At 48.8% G+C, this 17,652-nt stretch overlaps 2 protein-coding genes across 2 annotated transcripts in view; one reads left to right on the top strand and one right to left on the bottom strand.

Annotated features, from left to right (window-relative positions):
• Window positions 1-723: 723 nt before the first annotated feature.
• LOC122376237 lies at window positions 724-5,172 on the bottom strand (the record flags this gene model as incomplete). Its single annotated transcript, XM_043356025.1, has 2 exons — window positions 4,817-5,172; window positions 724-874 (listed from the first exon to the last, which is right to left on the bottom strand). Coding segments are annotated over exons 1-2 (431 nt in total), but the record flags the coding sequence as incomplete, so codon positions are not given.
• A 315-nt stretch (window positions 5,173-5,487) lies between these two features.
• Window positions 5,488-17,652, top strand: part of LOC122376240 (protein Mpv17-like) — a 44,054-nt gene continuing 31,889 nt past the window's right edge. The window contains exons 1-3 of the mRNA XM_043356027.1: window positions 5,488-5,924; window positions 14,025-14,161; window positions 16,555-16,670. Coding sequence (XP_043211962.1) covers window positions 14,086-14,161; window positions 16,555-16,670 — 192 coding nt within the window. The 5' untranslated portion in view covers window positions 5,488-5,924; window positions 14,025-14,085. The remainder of the gene's footprint in view (window positions 5,925-14,024; window positions 14,162-16,554; window positions 16,671-17,652) is intronic.

Raw genomic sequence — 17,652 nt, 5'->3', positions numbered from 1 at the left:
CGAGAGGTAATGAGGAGGGTGAGAAACAGACTCACCCGGCGCCTCATCAACTCGCCAAGCTACACCGAACCCAGCGGATCATCTCCCACCATCTTTCCCTACCGAGATAGCCCCCTGGGACACACGCTAGTGACCGGCGTGATCCGCCCTCCGACACCTTTTTCAGCCCGCCGCGCCGCGCCGCGCCAGTCGGCACAGTCCCGCTAATGGCAGCACCGGCTAAATGTGCCGTAAAATAGCTAAATCGACACCTCCATGGCAGTTGGCAGGCGGTAACTCACGTAAAATGAGCATAGCCCGATGCGATTCGGCCCGGTGTAAATTCTCGGGGTGAGTTATGAACGGCAAGGTTACCGGTCGCTGAGTGCGGACTAAAGCACGGGTCACAATGGTCCCCAATCGATGACACCGTCTGACCTGGCAACGTTCCCACGGCTGACCGCGGGAGGTACAATAGGTACAGAAACGTGACCTTACAGCGGGGATTCGCCCCATAAGCCTGTGGGCAGTACAAAGAGTACAATAACGTGAGCTTACAACGGGGATTCGCCCAGCGGCTGCTCGCGGGCGGTGCACTGCAAACCCGCGTACCGCGAGAGAATACGGAGGGGAATCCTGTCAGTCGTCATATCCTAAGAAGGCTGACCTGACCAAGAAGTTCTTTTCCTCCCTGTCTAAGGAGTTACCGAGACGGCTCGGCCATGGGATGGGACTCTGACTGACCTTTTGTTGACCTTGCGTTTGGTGAGCGTGCCTCGAAGCTCGTTCCTCTCCTGCGCCACCCGGTCCCGCTCCCGGAGAGCCACGTCCAGCGACTTGAGGCTCTCCGAGTCCCCACCAGAGGAGACGGTGGCCGGGGTGTTGGAACTCATCGCTGTCGGACGGAGAGGCGAGGTCAGTGAAGACGCGGGTTCACAGGAAAGGGTCACTGACAAGTCACTGTCACTGACATGACAGGTCATTGGATGGGAGGCACTGACGGGTCACTGATTTAGTCATTAAGAGCAGCGTTTACGAGTCACTATGAATGTCACTGACAAGTCACTGTATAAATGTCACTGACGAGTCACTGCTACTGGAAATACAGCGACACTGACCAGTGCCTGACCACTCTGGGTGCATTCACTACCACCTGGTTGGTGGGGGAGTGCTACAGGGAGCAGCCACCTGCACCTGACACCATACAGGCGGACAGCGGCCGACAGTGACCGTACCAGCGCGCGCTGCAAGAGTCATGTCACTGTCACCAGGTCGGCCCACAGCACTGCTTTGAGGCTATCCTCGCTGAGAAACTCAATGCATCACACAATCAGCCCACTTTCCGCAGAACTCAGTCACAGACACAAAGGGTTTGCGATAAATAATACTAACCGTAGTAAAATGTATGTAAGCCTATTTACCTAATTGTCTTGGTTCACAGGTGTGAACAACAAAGAGGAACCTTGGAGTTATATTAAATATGCAAACTTACACAAAAGTGCATAATGATAATAATGGCATAATAACGGTCAACTATAAATAATAACGGCAGTGAGAACTTGAAACATCTTTGCTAATGTATGGTGCAATTTAGACAAAAGAAGGCCCACCATCAAATGGCTGGAGGGAAAGTGAGGATTGAAAATGCCCGGGTATACCCAGTTACTATGTACTAGTAAGTCTACTGTCCCCAGGTATCGTGACAATCATGACTTATATATTTCAATATATTAGCAATTATGAATATGATATGGCACACAGACATATGATTAGTCATAACATGTAATGTGGCCTGATTTGCGGTATATCTAAGCCGCAATAACATTCATTCATACGGTTTAGATGTAACGTAGAGTTTAGTTTTTTTTTAGATTACCCGAAGGTTTGTTGTCAATAGTAAATACACTATTCGTTAGAATTGTGTTTTTCTATTGAAAAAACAAATCCGAGTTCCCTGCCAATTTGGCAAAAGCCACCTGAGATCAGTAGGCCCAAGGATATATGTGCGCCTTATGAGCGTTTATGTTTTAGTTTATCCCAAACTAAGGGAGGAGAGAGAAACTAAATGGGGGAGAGAGGCGCTATGCGATCTTTTGTCTGTGGAACGCATATGCCAATCATGTAAGGTTCGAAGGCACCCTCGGAATGCGTACCCCGAACTCGTGTTCTGTGTAGCTGAGGGTCCCAATATTTCCACAATTTGCCCTCCTGCCTATCTTCTTTCTCCACTACGGCCAACGGTGGAGTGCGTAACGCACTTTCGTAATTGCGTAATTACGTACACACGCCTGTACTTTGTACTCAATGTCAGCTACATGGACTTCCTCTCCCCGCTTGAACTATGGATCGGACTCCGCCGCCGGGGACGCTGCGCTCGGATACGTACCCGGAACATTCACCAGTGAGAAGGGCAGGGCAGAAGACGGACATACGAGTATTGTCACGCTGACATAGTTGACCTGTATTTACGTAGGTACTCAGCGAGGAAAGGCTGTAATATTACAGCTAACACAATCGCTGGAAAGGTGAAACAAACGAAAGGCTCGAGGCGAACCATGGACTATAAAACGACGACTAAGGACGTTCGATTACGGAAATTTCGTTTTTAAACTTATACGGTCGAAACGTTTCGGGGGGGGGGGAGCAAATATACAATTGACTCTTACAGGCTCTCAGAAGACTGTGGACCGGGCTGACTGGGTTCAAAACTCTGGAAGGTTGACTGGGTGGGTGGATAGATGTGAGTGGTTGACTACGGACGGTTGATTTCGGTAGGGTTGACTGTGGGTTTCAGAACAGGTTGGCTGTGGGCGGATGACTGTAGCAGGCGGCGCCTCGGCCGACTCGCGGCCCCGTGGCCCGTGCCAACCCTTCACGCGGTGACGCAATGCGGGCTGTTTGTTTGCGATTCAGCGCTGGCCGGTCGGTTGGCGGTCGGTCCGGTCCATCACTCCCGTCGGCCGGAGATCTGCAGCCAATGACGGCCGATGACGGCTGCTGACGGGCGCCGGTCAGCCGTCATCAAACCCGTCACCTCGTCAGATCAGCACCTCGGCTGACGGATTAGGCCCGTCCGTAATCCGGTCCCGAGGAGTGAGGGACGGGAGGGAAGGGAAGGGGCAATAACCGGCCCCCGTGGACGGGTGTTGAGAAATCGGTGCGGGGCGCGACTGGCAGAGTCGTTAGGTACACGGAGTAACGGGCAGAGATGGGAATTCAAGCTCGTTCATAGGACGTGTGATGGGTTAAGGAAGTCAGTTCGCTATTGACGACAATAGTAGAATATTCATACTCAGTTATGATATCCATGAACCGAATCATGATAATGATGATTTGATTTTGATAAGACAGTCGACAAAGCACACCAGCCAAAAGCCGTATCGCAAGTCGGAGGGAGGTAGCTGGTGTCAGCCCGGGTCAGCTGAGGTCAAACAGGGAGTAGGTACAGGTCTCGCGGGTTTTAGCGGTAGGTTTTGCACCTAGAAAATTTAGTGTACTTCAGGCTATATCTTCGTCGTCTTAAGCTTTTAAGTGTTGAAGATGCGATCGACTTGTTGGGTAACAAGCCGGCCATGATCGTGTAAAATGGCTTCATCGTAGATCGATTAGTTTCTGAGATATTACTGTATGCCTGGCCTATTAAAATACATTAGCCTGAGGGGTGTGGTAATAACACTGTGGTAATAACGAACTGGTGCTTGGTTGGCCTTGAACTATAGTATATATGGCCTTGAACTGGTGTAAGCAAAGTGACCACGGTCAAAAACGAATTACCAAGTCAACATTTTCGGGGATGTCCTCGTTCAAAAAACAGCTAAGAGCTTCGGTCTAGACAATTATTTTATCGTTGGCATAGGTACAGTAAAATACATACCAAACTCGGCCGGTGATAAATTTTCAAGAACTCAGTCCTTACTGATTTTTGAACTCGGCCTTCGGCCTCGTTCAAAAATTCAGTAAGGACCTCGGTCTTGAAAATTTATTTACACCGGCCTCGTTCAGTATTACATATAACCGGAAATGTAAAAGTGCATAACCTACCGCTTAATCTCGCGAGACCTGTACATGTATGCCATGGGAAGGTCGGTCGGCCAGGGAGGACCGGTCGGCGACCGGGGGTGTCCGGTGCCTGATCTAGGGGAGACCAGGGACCAGGAGACCCGAGGGTGCGGGCTTGCGGGCTACCCGTCGGAGGCGCCATACGCCGGTCAAACATCATAATGGCATCCACTGAATTAACAGCGGAGTGGCCGAGAACACCGTAAAATCCAGCTCGGGTGACGTCTGCTAAGAGAGTACCAATCCACGGACATGTGGAAATCCATACAAGGGGACGGACAGCCAAGTAGCGGCCTCCTCCCGCTTTCAACAAACACTTTCACTTTCATCTGAGTGGGTGGCCGCCGGTCGGGGCAGATGCGACTGCGGACCGGGGGGGGGGGGGCTTAGCGGGTGGATGAGATGCTAGCAGCGCAGTGGCCCCGTCCGACCGGCCGGCGGGTGCCGTCTCCGTTAGCCAGTCTGATGGAGGGGGGGGGGGGGGGGCTGAACCGGTCCACCGGCCACCGGTAATCGAGGGGAGGGGGCATCATCTGATCCAGTCGGGCCTGTATGTACACTGTACAGCTCAATAGCAGTTAACCGGTGTACTGAAAAATGGCAACCAAAACCTTATACATCTCATCTGAGGGCCAAAACGATGAAGAAACACATAGTTCTACCGCAGAGCATACCAAAACGCAGATTTCAACGAACATGACATTCAAAAATGTCCCGAGCCATTGAACACCATTGAACCCCGGTGAACTAGCGATTCTCGTCCCATGAAGGCACTCACCGGCTACATCCATGAGGAAGCACGTCAGAAGGTGAGGGTGGCTCTTCTCCAGCACGTGGCAGAACTCCTGAAACGCCGCAAAGCCTTTCTTGCTAAGCTGGCTCACCAGTAGCTCCGCCTTAGCCCTCCCCAAATCCTCGTTTACAAGAGCCTTTTCCTCCTCCACACCAAGAATGCCCTTATTCACAAGCTCAGGTACCACTTCGTCCACATTGAGGTCCTCGCATATCACGTCACGGTGCTTCTCCAACAGCATGCACACACCACGCAAGCCCGCCATCTTCGCGACTGGTTCAAAACAAAGCCGGCACACGGCGCACCACGCCGACACTCACCACCCGGCGGCGGCCCCTGCGACTCGCCCGGCACCCGACGCGGAGCCGCGACCCAGCGAGGAGGTCCAAGGGGCATGCCGCGCCAATGCCGCGCCATCTCTTGGCCGTTTATAAAACCCTAACTTTTGCAGTATGGGCTTTTTGTGGTCTACATTTTTTGGTGCTTTTAATATACATCTTACATTTATTTTAGGTTCATGACAGGTTTAAATTTCTAGCAATGGTTAAACATCGGAAATTATAAGTCAATTAATAGATAAAGGACAAAACAAAAAAATGAATATAAAGGCTCGAAAACTAGACATAAACTGCGCGACTATGGCAAAAGAGGAAATTCTAAGCAATTGTTCTATATCCAGCTACTAGCAATAGTAAGCATGCAAAGAAAACCTATGACGTCAAAATGATGTCATGATTGACAAAACTGCATAGTTCTTTTCAAGTTGTGAAGTCATACATTTTGCTGGTTCTGCTCATTTACCGTTCACCTACGTGTTCATGTAGATTTTGAACATAGTAATAATTATTTTAAAAAATTGACCAGCCCTTGACAGATAAAGAAATATTTTATTCAGGGGCTGAAAGGGTCTTAAATATTATTCAAATTGTGATACTTGTGGCTGAGAGCGATTATTGTGGCAAGTCTGAATGTCAGGGCTCCTTCAGTCAGTTTGTCTGTGCCTGTCAGTTTACCAAAGCAGCTCACAACTTCGACTGTTTGTCAGAGGATTTTAACATCCTGAAACAGAAAATTTCAACCACTTCAGGTCGAGGTAAGTTGGTTGAGGGAAGGTTGTGGTGGAAGCACCAAAAAGGGGAGGGCTATATAATAGAACACACCCTTGCAAGCTAGGGTGGTACGGCTATGACTAATTGGTTTGAGAGCTGGCTCAGCGGTCGGTGTCAGAGGGTCCGAGGGATCTGGTGCCGCGGTTCCTGTAGACTATGGCGTGATACAGGGCTCAATTTTAGGGCCAATTTTATTTTTGATATTTACAAATGATCTTACCTCATACTTGCCCGACAATAAGGTGGTGTGATATGAGGACGATGCACAGTTCATTCACCGAAGTGCTCCAAAGGACATGGCTATCCTCCAAAACAGTGCCCAAACCACTGTCAGCCGTGCTAACAACTGGTTTGTTCAAAACAGTTTGAAGTTAAATCTCCAGAAAAGTGATATCATTTTGGTTAGTTCATCTCACAGAAGGCTCAGTACTGAGAGTCTGAGACTGACTTTCAGATAAAATTTGATGGTGCCACACTTCACCTGGCACAGAAAATTAAAGGACTTGGTGTTGTGCTGGACAAAAATCTTACGTTCGAGGATCACATATCTGTAGTCATTCGTCGCTGCTATGCAACCCTGGGCGGTCTGTCTAAAATGATGCGTCCCTTCCAGAAGAAGTGAAAAAACTCCTCGTCCAAAGTATGGTTTTCCCACATATGTAGTACTGTGCCACTGTTTGGGCCGGAAATTTGTTTGGGCCTGATGTAATTTAACGCAACGTACCTAATCAACTTAAAAAAGTAATCGCAACCGGTGTCAGGATCGTGAAAAATTTGCGCCGCTTCGATCATTATAACACCGCATCTGACCGACATGAACTGGCCCACAGTAGAGCAGCTCATCACGGAGAGAGACGTCGCCATGTTGTACCGTACTCTGTCCAGCTCCTACGCACCAGACTCCCTCCCGATCAGATCGCATACAGAGCAGAGGTCTCCGAAAGAGAAACTCGTGCGTCGCTGGCTGGCGCTCTTAAGTTGCCTCGTGTTCGTACGGAGCTTGGTAGGCGGTCTTTCCCATATAGAACTGTCTCAACATGGAACAAGGTGCATGCTGTGGACAAGGAGGCCAGGACATAATTTTATCGGCAGGCGCTAAAGGCGTTTCACGTCAGGGCAATGTGCAACTTCAACTTAACTCACCGGGTGGGGGAGGGGGGTCGCTACTGTTTTTATCTCTTGTGTCATTTAGCATTTCTTTACATCTTTTTAGTGTAACCAGTAACTGCTGTGTATTTTTATGTTTTTACTAATTACTGTAAACTTGACACTTGACCCGAAAAGCCGTGGACATGCGGAGGTCATACGAAATAAATGATGATGCTGATGAATGATGATCAGGTTTTCGTGAATATCTAAAAAAGCGGTGCTGTTTTTAGCGCACCCTACCATGAATCTTTTCTGCACGACTGAAAATTTCAATTTCATTCAGACCTAAGGTCACTCAAAGTCAGGCCACCAGGGTTCCTGAGGTGAAGTGACCTCACCTCAGAAAAAGTTCTAATGCTTGCCATAGCTACACCGATGGACTGCTCGCTTTGAAACTTTTAGCATTTGATAAGGGCAACGTTTCTTGTGAAATGTATCTCAATTTTGAGGTAACGGTAGCGCAGGCGTTACCGATAGCTTCGGCGGTGTAAATAGTCAAGGTAGGTGTATTGTGAGTATATTGAAATATATGTGGTAGCACTGTTGAATTATATGATATCATTGGATTATGAAAAAGTTAAAACGTGTCAAGTGGGACAGGGTGGGACTCGGCCGGTTCCAGCGGGAAAAATTGGGACTCAGCCGACTACACCGGGGCACAATGGGATTCGGCCGATCCCAGCGGGACAAAGTGGGACTGAGCCGAAAACTACGGGACATAGTGGGACCATGGATGAAGTCTGGATAGGACACTCTCTATTCCCCAACACTAGCACCGGCGACCAAGCGGCCGCCCAGGTGGCGGAGCGCCGAAACATTGGCGGCGAGTGCGCGGGCGGCCGCCGCACCGGCTTGCGTGCTGAAAACGCGGTAATGGGGAGCGAAATTAGCGAGCTCGTATACGATTTCAGACACCCACACGGCCCACCAGCAGGGCATTGAAGTCCAGGAGCCCCAGCGAGGTGTTGGCTAATTGCTATGCCTCTAAAAATACTTTTTGTGCTGTTGTTTCTACTGTTTATCTTCTAGAAGTTTGATACTCGGGTTATTGGATGAGGGAATAAGTACTAACAGTTTGTAATATCTCGGAATTTTGATACAGGTATTCGGTACCCCTAGGTCTGGTCAATTATGAGGCCTCTTTTTGGACAAAAGTCGTAAGTCGCACTCTCAAAAGTAGGGTATTGGTAAACATGACACACTGAATCGAAAAAAATTGTGGCCCCCTTATGCCCTTGAGGTCATCTCAGGTCATGGCAGGTTTCCAACAGTTTTTTTTTTTACAATAATAATAAAGGATGACATGCAAGAACGATAAAAACACTTCAGGTGTGTTCAACTCAACGATACGAATGGACTCATGCAACATGACCTTTTCCATGACCTTGACCCGAGGTCAGATTTTGAAGTCAAAATTTGACCTTTTTAGGTCAAGTTATAATTTACTCAACGTGGCTGAATGAGAGAAATGCTATGCCGGCAAAATGAAGGGTGTACAATCGTGGTGTCGAAACTCAAGAGCTACTGCCTACTGCAGAGAATTTTCCGCAAGAACGTCAAATTTTGAATGTATATTCTATGTAGGCTAAACCGTTGACCGCAGGACAAAGCAGGCACCGGACCGATGGCAGTGCCATCTACCATGGTTGGACCTGGTCCTCACCAGGTGGCGCGGCTATCGGCCGTGGTACGCGAGAGGGCTCCACAGCTGCGCTGCATAGGTCCAGTGGCGCAGCCTGGTCGGGCAGGGTATTCGGCGTGATCAACGCTAACGTTACCCGGGGAGCCCATTTGAGCGTGAAATGACCAGCGGTATCCCGCCCGATGGGTGGCATAGTCATTAGTCACACCCTTTGGAAGTTTACCCAGCTCGAGTCTTGAGCGCTCAAAGCCACCTATGTGCATTGGCTGTCGTGTTTTCTTTTCGAACATTGAACGGTTTTGGCTCCACTGCGACCATTTAATAGGTCTGTGGACTGTGTCCGACACCAACCCTGAACAAACCGAGCTCTGTCGTGGGAAGTTTGGTGTCTAGAACACTGATCACCTACTTGGATGGCTTTGAACTGTTTGTGGCTAGTAAAATGACTTTTATTGCGAGGTCGAATGGAGTGGCGAATATTTCCTGACTGCCTAAAGCGCAGTGTGCGACAACCAAGCAGTTCATGACAGCCACGCTATAAACAACCCAGCAGTCATAAATCGCGTCATACCTGTAGCATAGAGCTGGGTAAGCATGACATATGGAGCGTGAAACACATAACCAAAGGGATATTGATCAAGCTGGTGGGCTACGGTTGGCCCCGGTGGGATAGCTAGTTAGGTGGGCTGACAATGTGCCTCGTGGTCGTGGCGAGCGATTTGTCAGCTACTCGACTCACCTTAGCAATAAGCAACCATATTATCTGCATGCCATGATTAAAATGATGTTCAGAGCAAAAGATGGTGCTTAGTGCCTGTCCTCTGTCAAAGCAAATATCCGCTACATTCGGGGCTCTGAGTATATCTCGCAATCAACTTTTGCGCGTTGCTGAGCAAAGAGAATACGCACTACGCAGTTCCCCGTAGTGATCGACTACTTTTTGGTGAATCATGCGTATCAGCGCTCATTATCAATCGTTGGTCATTTTTCTTAACGATATTGCGGCATTGAAAGAGAAACCAAAATAAGGTCCTGAAACTAGCTGCCGTACACCGTTGACCCGTGTCCCGTGACCCCCCCCCCCCCCCCACCTGTTTTCATTATTCCATCATTTCCAAGTGGGGATATTCCACTCTGTCCCAGCTCCGAACCATGCATATTTTTTAAACCTCTTCTACAGCAGACAGAGCTGGTGTCTCCGCACTGGTTTTTTTCTGAGCGCGTGGGCGGGTTTAATGCACCATGTCGCCCATCTGGTGCCCCATCCACCCCCAGGGAACGACCGTGGCGACTCTGTCAGGATGTTGGCCACTCGTTCTGACGGGCCCATTAGCCGCTCGGTGCCCACTGAACTGAACAGATGGGTGACCGGCGACCCAGATGGACATCACATGAACCTTAAGTGATGCTATTTCGGTAGGTGCAGTGATATTCCTACGGACACTGGTCTGTCATATCATAAAAATGACGAAGAAGTCGAAATTGACAGATGTTTAACCTGGTGAAATTAAAACATTTCCCCCCCCCCCCATTTTCCCCGCTATTTGAGCTAGTGTTGACATTGAATGTCTGCAAAATGAGCTCGGTTTCTTTTTTTCTGCGCGGCTTATATCGAGACGGCAGCCACTGTGGCGAAATGAAAGCCAAACTGCGTCGCCGTTTTGCTTTAAACGCTTGCCTGGTTTTTAAATCATCCAGGTAGTCCTCTCTCCACATTCACATCAACCACATAGTTGCCAAGGCAAACAAAGCTGTCGGGATTTTAATAAGTCGTTTTCTTGCCTGCCATCTGCGACAACAATTCCTCAAGAAAACCTTGAAGGACGACGCACAAAGCAAACATCCGTCTGATTCACATTGAGAGCTCCTGTGCATTATTTTACGACTGCATTTGGCTTCACTCACCTTTATAAGCAGTGCTTTCACATTCATTTATAATCATTTGAGCAGCAGCCCGACAGATCTCATCAAATGTCTTTCCGTCGCGTGTTTGAGCTGAAAAATTTTCATTAGTTGATTGCAGAAGGAGATAGCAGGGGCGTTCCACGACAAATCGACAAATAAAGAATTAAATTTGCACCCTCATATTTTATTCTTCGTTGAAAACTGGTGTAAGGGGTTGTGATGGGCGGGGAAGCCAGCTGTGGCAAGGATTTTTTTCTTCGAACAACGGTTTCCGAGATATAGCCTCGGGCAATTCCTGGAGTTCGCGCTGCAGCCCTATGTTTGGCGGCCTATAACTCAGAAACTATAAGTTTTTTTACGACAAAAACTTTATATGTTTCAACTCACAATCAACCAACAAAAATTTTGGCTATCTCGGATTTTCAATTTTTGAAAATTTTGATCACGTGACCTTTTGTCCTATTTCTCGAAGAGTGACCTTGATATTTTCCCCACTGAAAGTTGCAATTTTGTCTAATGACGATTAAAGCCTTATCAATTGCCATTCATATGCGATAATAAAAAAGTGGTTATCGCCCTGCGTTGACCTCAGGTCAGGTCATTTTTATGACCTGTCCATTATTACGAGCGGGAGCGACAGCGAGATCTCGAGAATAAAGCAAGATAGCGACAAGCGGTAAACGGTAAAGGGTACACACGGATAAGGTCTATAATTTTTACTGAGGTCATTTTCAGGTCAGATCAAAGATGACGTCACAGGAGCTAAAAGGAAGCCAAAATAGCGGCACTATATATATATATATATATATATGAAGTTTTTCTCGAATAACTTTCAAGGTATCCCAGCTAGGAACAAACTAATAGCACCATCGTGATCCTCTCGTCGATCCGCATCGAAACATATGCATGTTGACCTCGAAAGGTCGAAAGGTCAAAAGTTGACCTTAGATCACGTGACCTAAGGTCAACTTTTGACCTTTCGATCTTTCGAGGTCAACATACATATGTTTCGATGCGGATCGACGAGAGGATCACGATGGTGCTATTAGTTTGTTCCTAGCTGGGATACCTTGAAAGTTATTCGAGAAAAACTTCATATCTATGTATAGTGCCGCTATTTGACTTCCTTTTAGCTCCTGTGACGTCATCTTTGACCTGACCTGAAAATGACCTCAGTAAAAATTATAGACCTTATCCGTGTGTACCCTTTACCGTTTACCGCTTGTCGCTATCTTGCTTTATTCTCGAGATCTCGCTGTCGCTCCCGCTTGTAATAATGGACAGGTCATAAAAATGACCTGATCTGAGGTCAACACAGGGCGATAACCACTTTTTTATTATCGCATATGAATGACAGTTGATAAGGCTTTAATCGTCATCAGACAAAATTGCAACTTTCAGTTGGGAAAATATCAAGGCCACTCTTCGAAAAATAGGACAAAAGGTCACGTGATCAAAATTTTCAAAAATTGAAACTCTGAGATAGCCAAAATGTTTGTTGGTTGATTGTGAGTTGAACCATATGAAGTTTTATCCTAAAAAAACTTATAGTTTCTGAGTTGTAGGCCGCCAAACATAGGGCTGCAGCGCGAACTCCAAGAATTGCCCGAGGCTATATCTCGGAAACCGTTGTTCGAATAAAAAAATCCTTGCCACAGCTGGCTTCCCCGCCCATCACAACCCATTAGACCTATTTTAAGCAAAAAATAAAATATGAGGGTGCAGGGCACTTGTCGATTTGTCGTGGAACGCCCCAGCAAAGAGCTGTAATGTCTCTCTTGAAAGTATCGCGTCTCGAAAGTATTGCTATCGCTCCCTGGTTTGAGAGTTTCTGGCTTTTGGGGTTGGCCGCCTGGCCTGCAGTACCGGTTTCACGGGCCGGCCAGGCGGCCAACCCTCAAAAGCCAGGGGCTCTTCAAACCAGGAAGCGATAACGATGCTTTCGAGAGGCGATACTTTCAAGAGAGACCCACCACAACCCCCACTGTTATGCAGTGGTTTTCAGAAATTTGTGATAGATCATTGTGACTCTTAAGTTATTCTGATGTAGTGAAAGACCGTTAAACTTGTTTTTTTTTGGGGGGGGGGGGGCGTCAGTTAACCTCGCCCATGTAGGCTCAATTCTCACATCCCTCGTGTACCCCGCCTTTCCTTAGCCGTTTGGTCTGAGGAATCATAGAGGATTGCATGGAGGCATGGAACATATTTGATGGCTTCTGCGTGAACATGTAAAAAAGCAAAGCTGTCTGGTTCTTCGTATACGCTTATGTAATGCGTATTGCTTATCAAGGAGCTGATTCACTAATGCTTACGCTCAATAGACGTGTAATATGCCTTCTGCGTAGTACATAATTATATGTTGGGCTTTAGAGAACCTGATCAGGTGTCGAATATAGCAATGGGCACTCCAAGCATATCCCGTGCTTCCCTTTGCCTCTGATCCTCACTCATATCGAGATGAAAGACAAATGTTGTGGTGTCATTATCTACTGGAGTCCCCATCGGTCATATTCTCCTGAGGGTTGATGGCAGTCTCTGGCCACTTTCTCTCCTCTCGCCACCCAATTCTCCAGTCGATGCTGATTGGTCTTTGGCCAGACGTTTAAGTAATGCATAACGGCATGAACATTGAACAGCCTTCGTTAGAAGTTGGTATCGATTCGGTAACCTCTGGGTTAGGATAGGAAATCACGTTCAACTAAAGTCTGCGAAGCGTTCCTAAAATCTGTCGATTGAGGGTGGCCAGCTTGTTAAGTCAAAACACCCCCGAAAAGCGACTTGTTTTCTCCGTGGCCCAACCAGCCATGTCTCTTTGAAGTGCTGCCGTATGTCGATTCACCGTTGCGAGCAATAACCCCTCTTTTTAAGAGTCAGGTGTGGTCGGTTCGCAGTGTGTGTTTGCTCACACGATCCGACAAACAGCTTACTTGCAAACCCAGTAGCCCATTCTTTCCTCGGCGCAGGATTAGTGAAATGACGTGGCTGCCGCCTTGTCAATGGTGGAACGCATGTGAATAGATGGCGAGAGAGTCGTGAAAGGCAATTGTTGGCATCGCTAGGACGCCATTTCACTGAGCTTGCTTTAATTGGCGGCTTATTGATGTGACCGCAGTTTTATTTTTAGTCGCGTTACCTAGATGCTCTCCCAGCTCATTTCGTACTTGCTTCAATCTTCTTGAGTGACTGAGTATAGCTGACCTATCCTTCGGATTTTCTGCGTCCATATTGATGGACGTGACGATTTGTAGTCAGTGCACATCTGCACATCCAAAACTCTATTAAACCCGAACTTACCTTTGACGAGTTAGCTGCGTTGGGTGACGAGCAGACCGCAGCAGAGACCGGTGCTAGGAGCGCGGTCCGGAGCTGATGCGTGTTTTGCCGACAGGGCCCGGTGCACCATCGCCTACTGTTGGTACGGCGCGGCGTGAGGCGGTCTACACACCACCATGGCCGCGCGCCTGCGGGACCTGTACAGCCGGCTGCTGCAGCGGCACCCGGTCATCGTCCAGTCCGTCCAGGCAGGTGAGGTCTCAGTCCAATCCAGTCCAGTCCGCCCAGGCAGGTGAGGTTTCAGTCCAGTCCAGTCCGTCCAGGCAGGTGAGGTTTCAGTCCAGTCCAGTCCGTCCAGGCAGGTGAGGTCTCAGTCCAGTCCAGACGGGCAGGTGAGGTCTCAGTCCAGTCCAGTCCGTCCAGGCAGGTGATGATGCAGTCCAGTCCAGACGGCCGGGCAGGTGAGGTCTCAGTCCAGTCCAGTCCGTCCAGGCAGGTGAGGTCTCAGTCCAGTCCAGTCCGTCCAGGCGGGAGAGATCAGTCCAGTTCAGTCCATCCAGGCAGGTGAGGACTCAGTCCAGTCCAGACGGGCAGGTGAGGTCTCAGTCCAGTTCAGTCCGTCCAGGCAGGTGATGATGCAGTCCAGTCCAGACGGCCAGGCAGGTGAGGTCTCAGTCCAGTCCAGTCCGTCCAGGCAGGTGATGATGCAGTCCAGTCCAGTCCGTCCAGGCAGGTGAGGTCTCAGTCCAGCCCAGTCCAGGCAGGTGAGGTCTCTGTCCAGTCTGGGGAAGTCTCAGGTCATCGTCAGTCCGTCCAGGCAGGTGAGGTCTCCGTCCGTCCGGGCAGGGGATGTCGCTCACTACTCGGGTCACTGTCCAATCCGTCTAGTCTGAGGAGGTCACTGCTCAGTCCATCCAGGCAGATGAGGTTTTAGTGCAGTCTGTCCAGGCAGATGAGCTCTCAGCTCAGTCCGTCCGGGCTGGTGAGGTAATCGTCCAGTCCGGAAGGTTACCGTCCAGTTCAGGAAGACACCTTTTAGACCAAGAAGATCACACTCCAGACCGTCCACTGTCAAGGCATGTAATGTCACTATTCAGCTGGGCTCGTCAGATGTCTCCATTTGTACATGTGTAATGTGTATGCATTAGAGCCTATCTCAAGGATCATGTGTTCGGCATGTTCGAGTACAGCAAAGGCCGTGTGCCGTATGGCGTAGGCACGTGCGGATTAGATCCAATACTTTCCTTGCTTCATTCTTTCGCGTAGCGGAAACGTTCGCAATACAGTCACTCTCTAGCTATGTTCACAAAGAAATTTCTTCGTTCTAGCTCACAATTGTACTATTTTTACCTACATGAAGGAGGTATTTCAATGTAGAATGAGCGCGTCGCGCCATTCAACATCGATAAGCGTCTGTGTCGGCTGCTGTCTGCACAGGCTACAGTGCAGTTTCAAAGTTAGCCTTTATATCGCCAGATGGTATGGAATTCACTCGGTTTCGGTTGCTGCGCCTTTGTGTCCCATATTTTCCGTGAAGTTTATTTAGCTCCATTTAGGTAGTCTTGAGTCTAAAAGATTTTCCACAAATTAGAGCACACTGTCAAAACTCTATTGTATTCACGGCCTATTCACGCACTATTCGGACTGCACTCTGCACTCTGCAGGGTATCAAAAATGTTCAGCTCGTTTAGCTTGAATAGTGAAAAAGGTTTACCATAAGCATTATCTATTGTTTATCGGCTAGTTCCCGATATTCCGAGTGCTAATCTATTGATGCTTTGATGGCGTGGAACATTTACAACTACATTTGTAGATGTTGAGATGTTATGTGTGGAACACGGATTTTTTTTTTTGAATTTTTACTTTTAAATACTCTGTACTTATTTGAGAACTTAAGATTATGACTTTCTTCAAATAATGAAGCTGTTTCTCGGACGTCTGTCAATCCTCTCCTCCATTGCAAATCACTTAGCGGATAATTAACTAACTTCCCTTTTAGTGACGCTGGCGAACTGAAAGCACGCATTGTCCTTCCGACCATTTTTGTCTGAGACAAACTCGAACAATGGAGCAGGCCCGACACAAACAGATCAGGACGAGCTCTGAGATGCAGCGGGGGCTAATTGTCGTCGAACTACACATCTCAGACGTGGCAGAGGATCAGCTCTCATCAGTCACTGAATCATTTTAGTTGGTGGTTGTATAGCATTCTGCACGAAACGCCAGTCCAACTCAAGCTACTAGTCTTTATGGCTCCCGCTGGCCACTGGGTCATGTCGCGTGCGCTCCCCAGAGATGTGTCCGGGGATAGACCGACGTGTGTATCATGATCAACGATGTCGAAAGCTATGCTCAGTTCAGTCCTGTCCTGGGTTATCCCCCCCACTTCCATCTGGAACCGCCACTTATCCCCCAATGACCGTCCTTGTGTCCCTATGTGTCCCTGATGGCGACCGACCATCCCCCTATTTCGGCAGGGACCCTGACTCTGACCGTCCCTCTGTTTCCCCAGTGACCCTGATGGTGACCATGGCCGTTCCAATGTGACCTCAGGCGCCTTGATGATGGCCGTCCCTCTGTGACAGTCAGTGACCCTGACCCAAGGAGCCCTGGTAGTGACTCTGACCGTCCTTCTGTTCCCTCAGGGGCCCTGATGGGTGTCGGAGACTTGTTGGCTCAGACGGCTGTCGAGCGGAAACGACCGTCAGAGATCGACCTACCGCGGGTGGGACGCTTCTTCGGCATCGGACTCTGCCTAGTGGTGAGTGTTTGATGACGTCTCTAGGGTGGAAAGTGACGTCACGGGGTGCCACTGCTGCGGGACCGTGACGTCATCTATCAGCCCATGGATCCATGGGTTCAGGATACGCAATGCCATCCGAACTTTTCCATGGTCGGTATGCTAATGATCATCAAATTTCTTATTTGGCATTGTGCCATATAATGAAACGCATTTTGGCAAACAGCCATACCAAAATGGCATGGTCGTCTGGCATTTTCCCAACCACTAGCAGTCAATGCCGTGTGCTGAGGAGCCAGGACTGCGGTGCTGTCTTTCTTTTCCTGACAGCGAGACGAATAGTCGCTCAGCATCGTCTGGCAGCTACACGCGGCAGCTAGCGAAATGCAATCAATGCTGCTGTATTTGCACATTGTCAGCGCGGGCCGGTCCAGCTCCTGTGGGAGGCAGGCCGCAGTTGTTATAGCATTTGAATAGGGGAGGCTGGGAAGTTGCTACCAATGTTAAACGTTTTGTTGTGCGTGGTGTGAAATCTCAAATGAAGCAGTGTATTTAAATAAGTATGGAACTACTCACCGTTTTCCTCACCCTCATTTGTTACCACCTGCCCACTCCTGTTGCGTGGGCCCTGTCTAACTCTGCCAGCCAGGCGCTCTATAACACTTGGTAACCCACATACTCTAACCAGATCGTGTCGACCGTGTCAAACTTTCCGCTGAGACTTGTTGCCCAGTGCCCACTCGTGATTAGCGTTGTGCTTTGACCTGCACTGCCAGTGGTGTGTGGGCTGGTTGAAGTAACCCACACAAGCACTCTATACAGCCCGGTGAACAGTCTGAACTTGCACAGACATATCACGCCACATAGTAGGAGCATGTCGCGAAAAACTCAGTGTGAGACGCATTTGGCTCGTACATACTTTTAGGTGTAGCAGCCCAAACTGCAGGAGCCTGGAGCAGCTCCTTTAGGGCAGGGTCGGTAACCCCGGATATGAGATTCGAAA

The sequence above is a fragment of the Amphibalanus amphitrite genome, unplaced genomic scaffold (genome assembly GCF_019059575.1).
Source record: "Amphibalanus amphitrite isolate SeventyFive unplaced genomic scaffold, NRLGWU_Aamphi_draft 002062F_arrow, whole genome shotgun sequence".
NCBI classification, from domain to species: Eukaryota; Metazoa; Arthropoda; class Thecostraca; order Balanomorpha; family Balanidae; genus Amphibalanus; species Amphibalanus amphitrite.
Note: the sequence above shows the minus strand (reverse complement) of the source record. Positions and strands in the feature narration are given on the sequence as shown.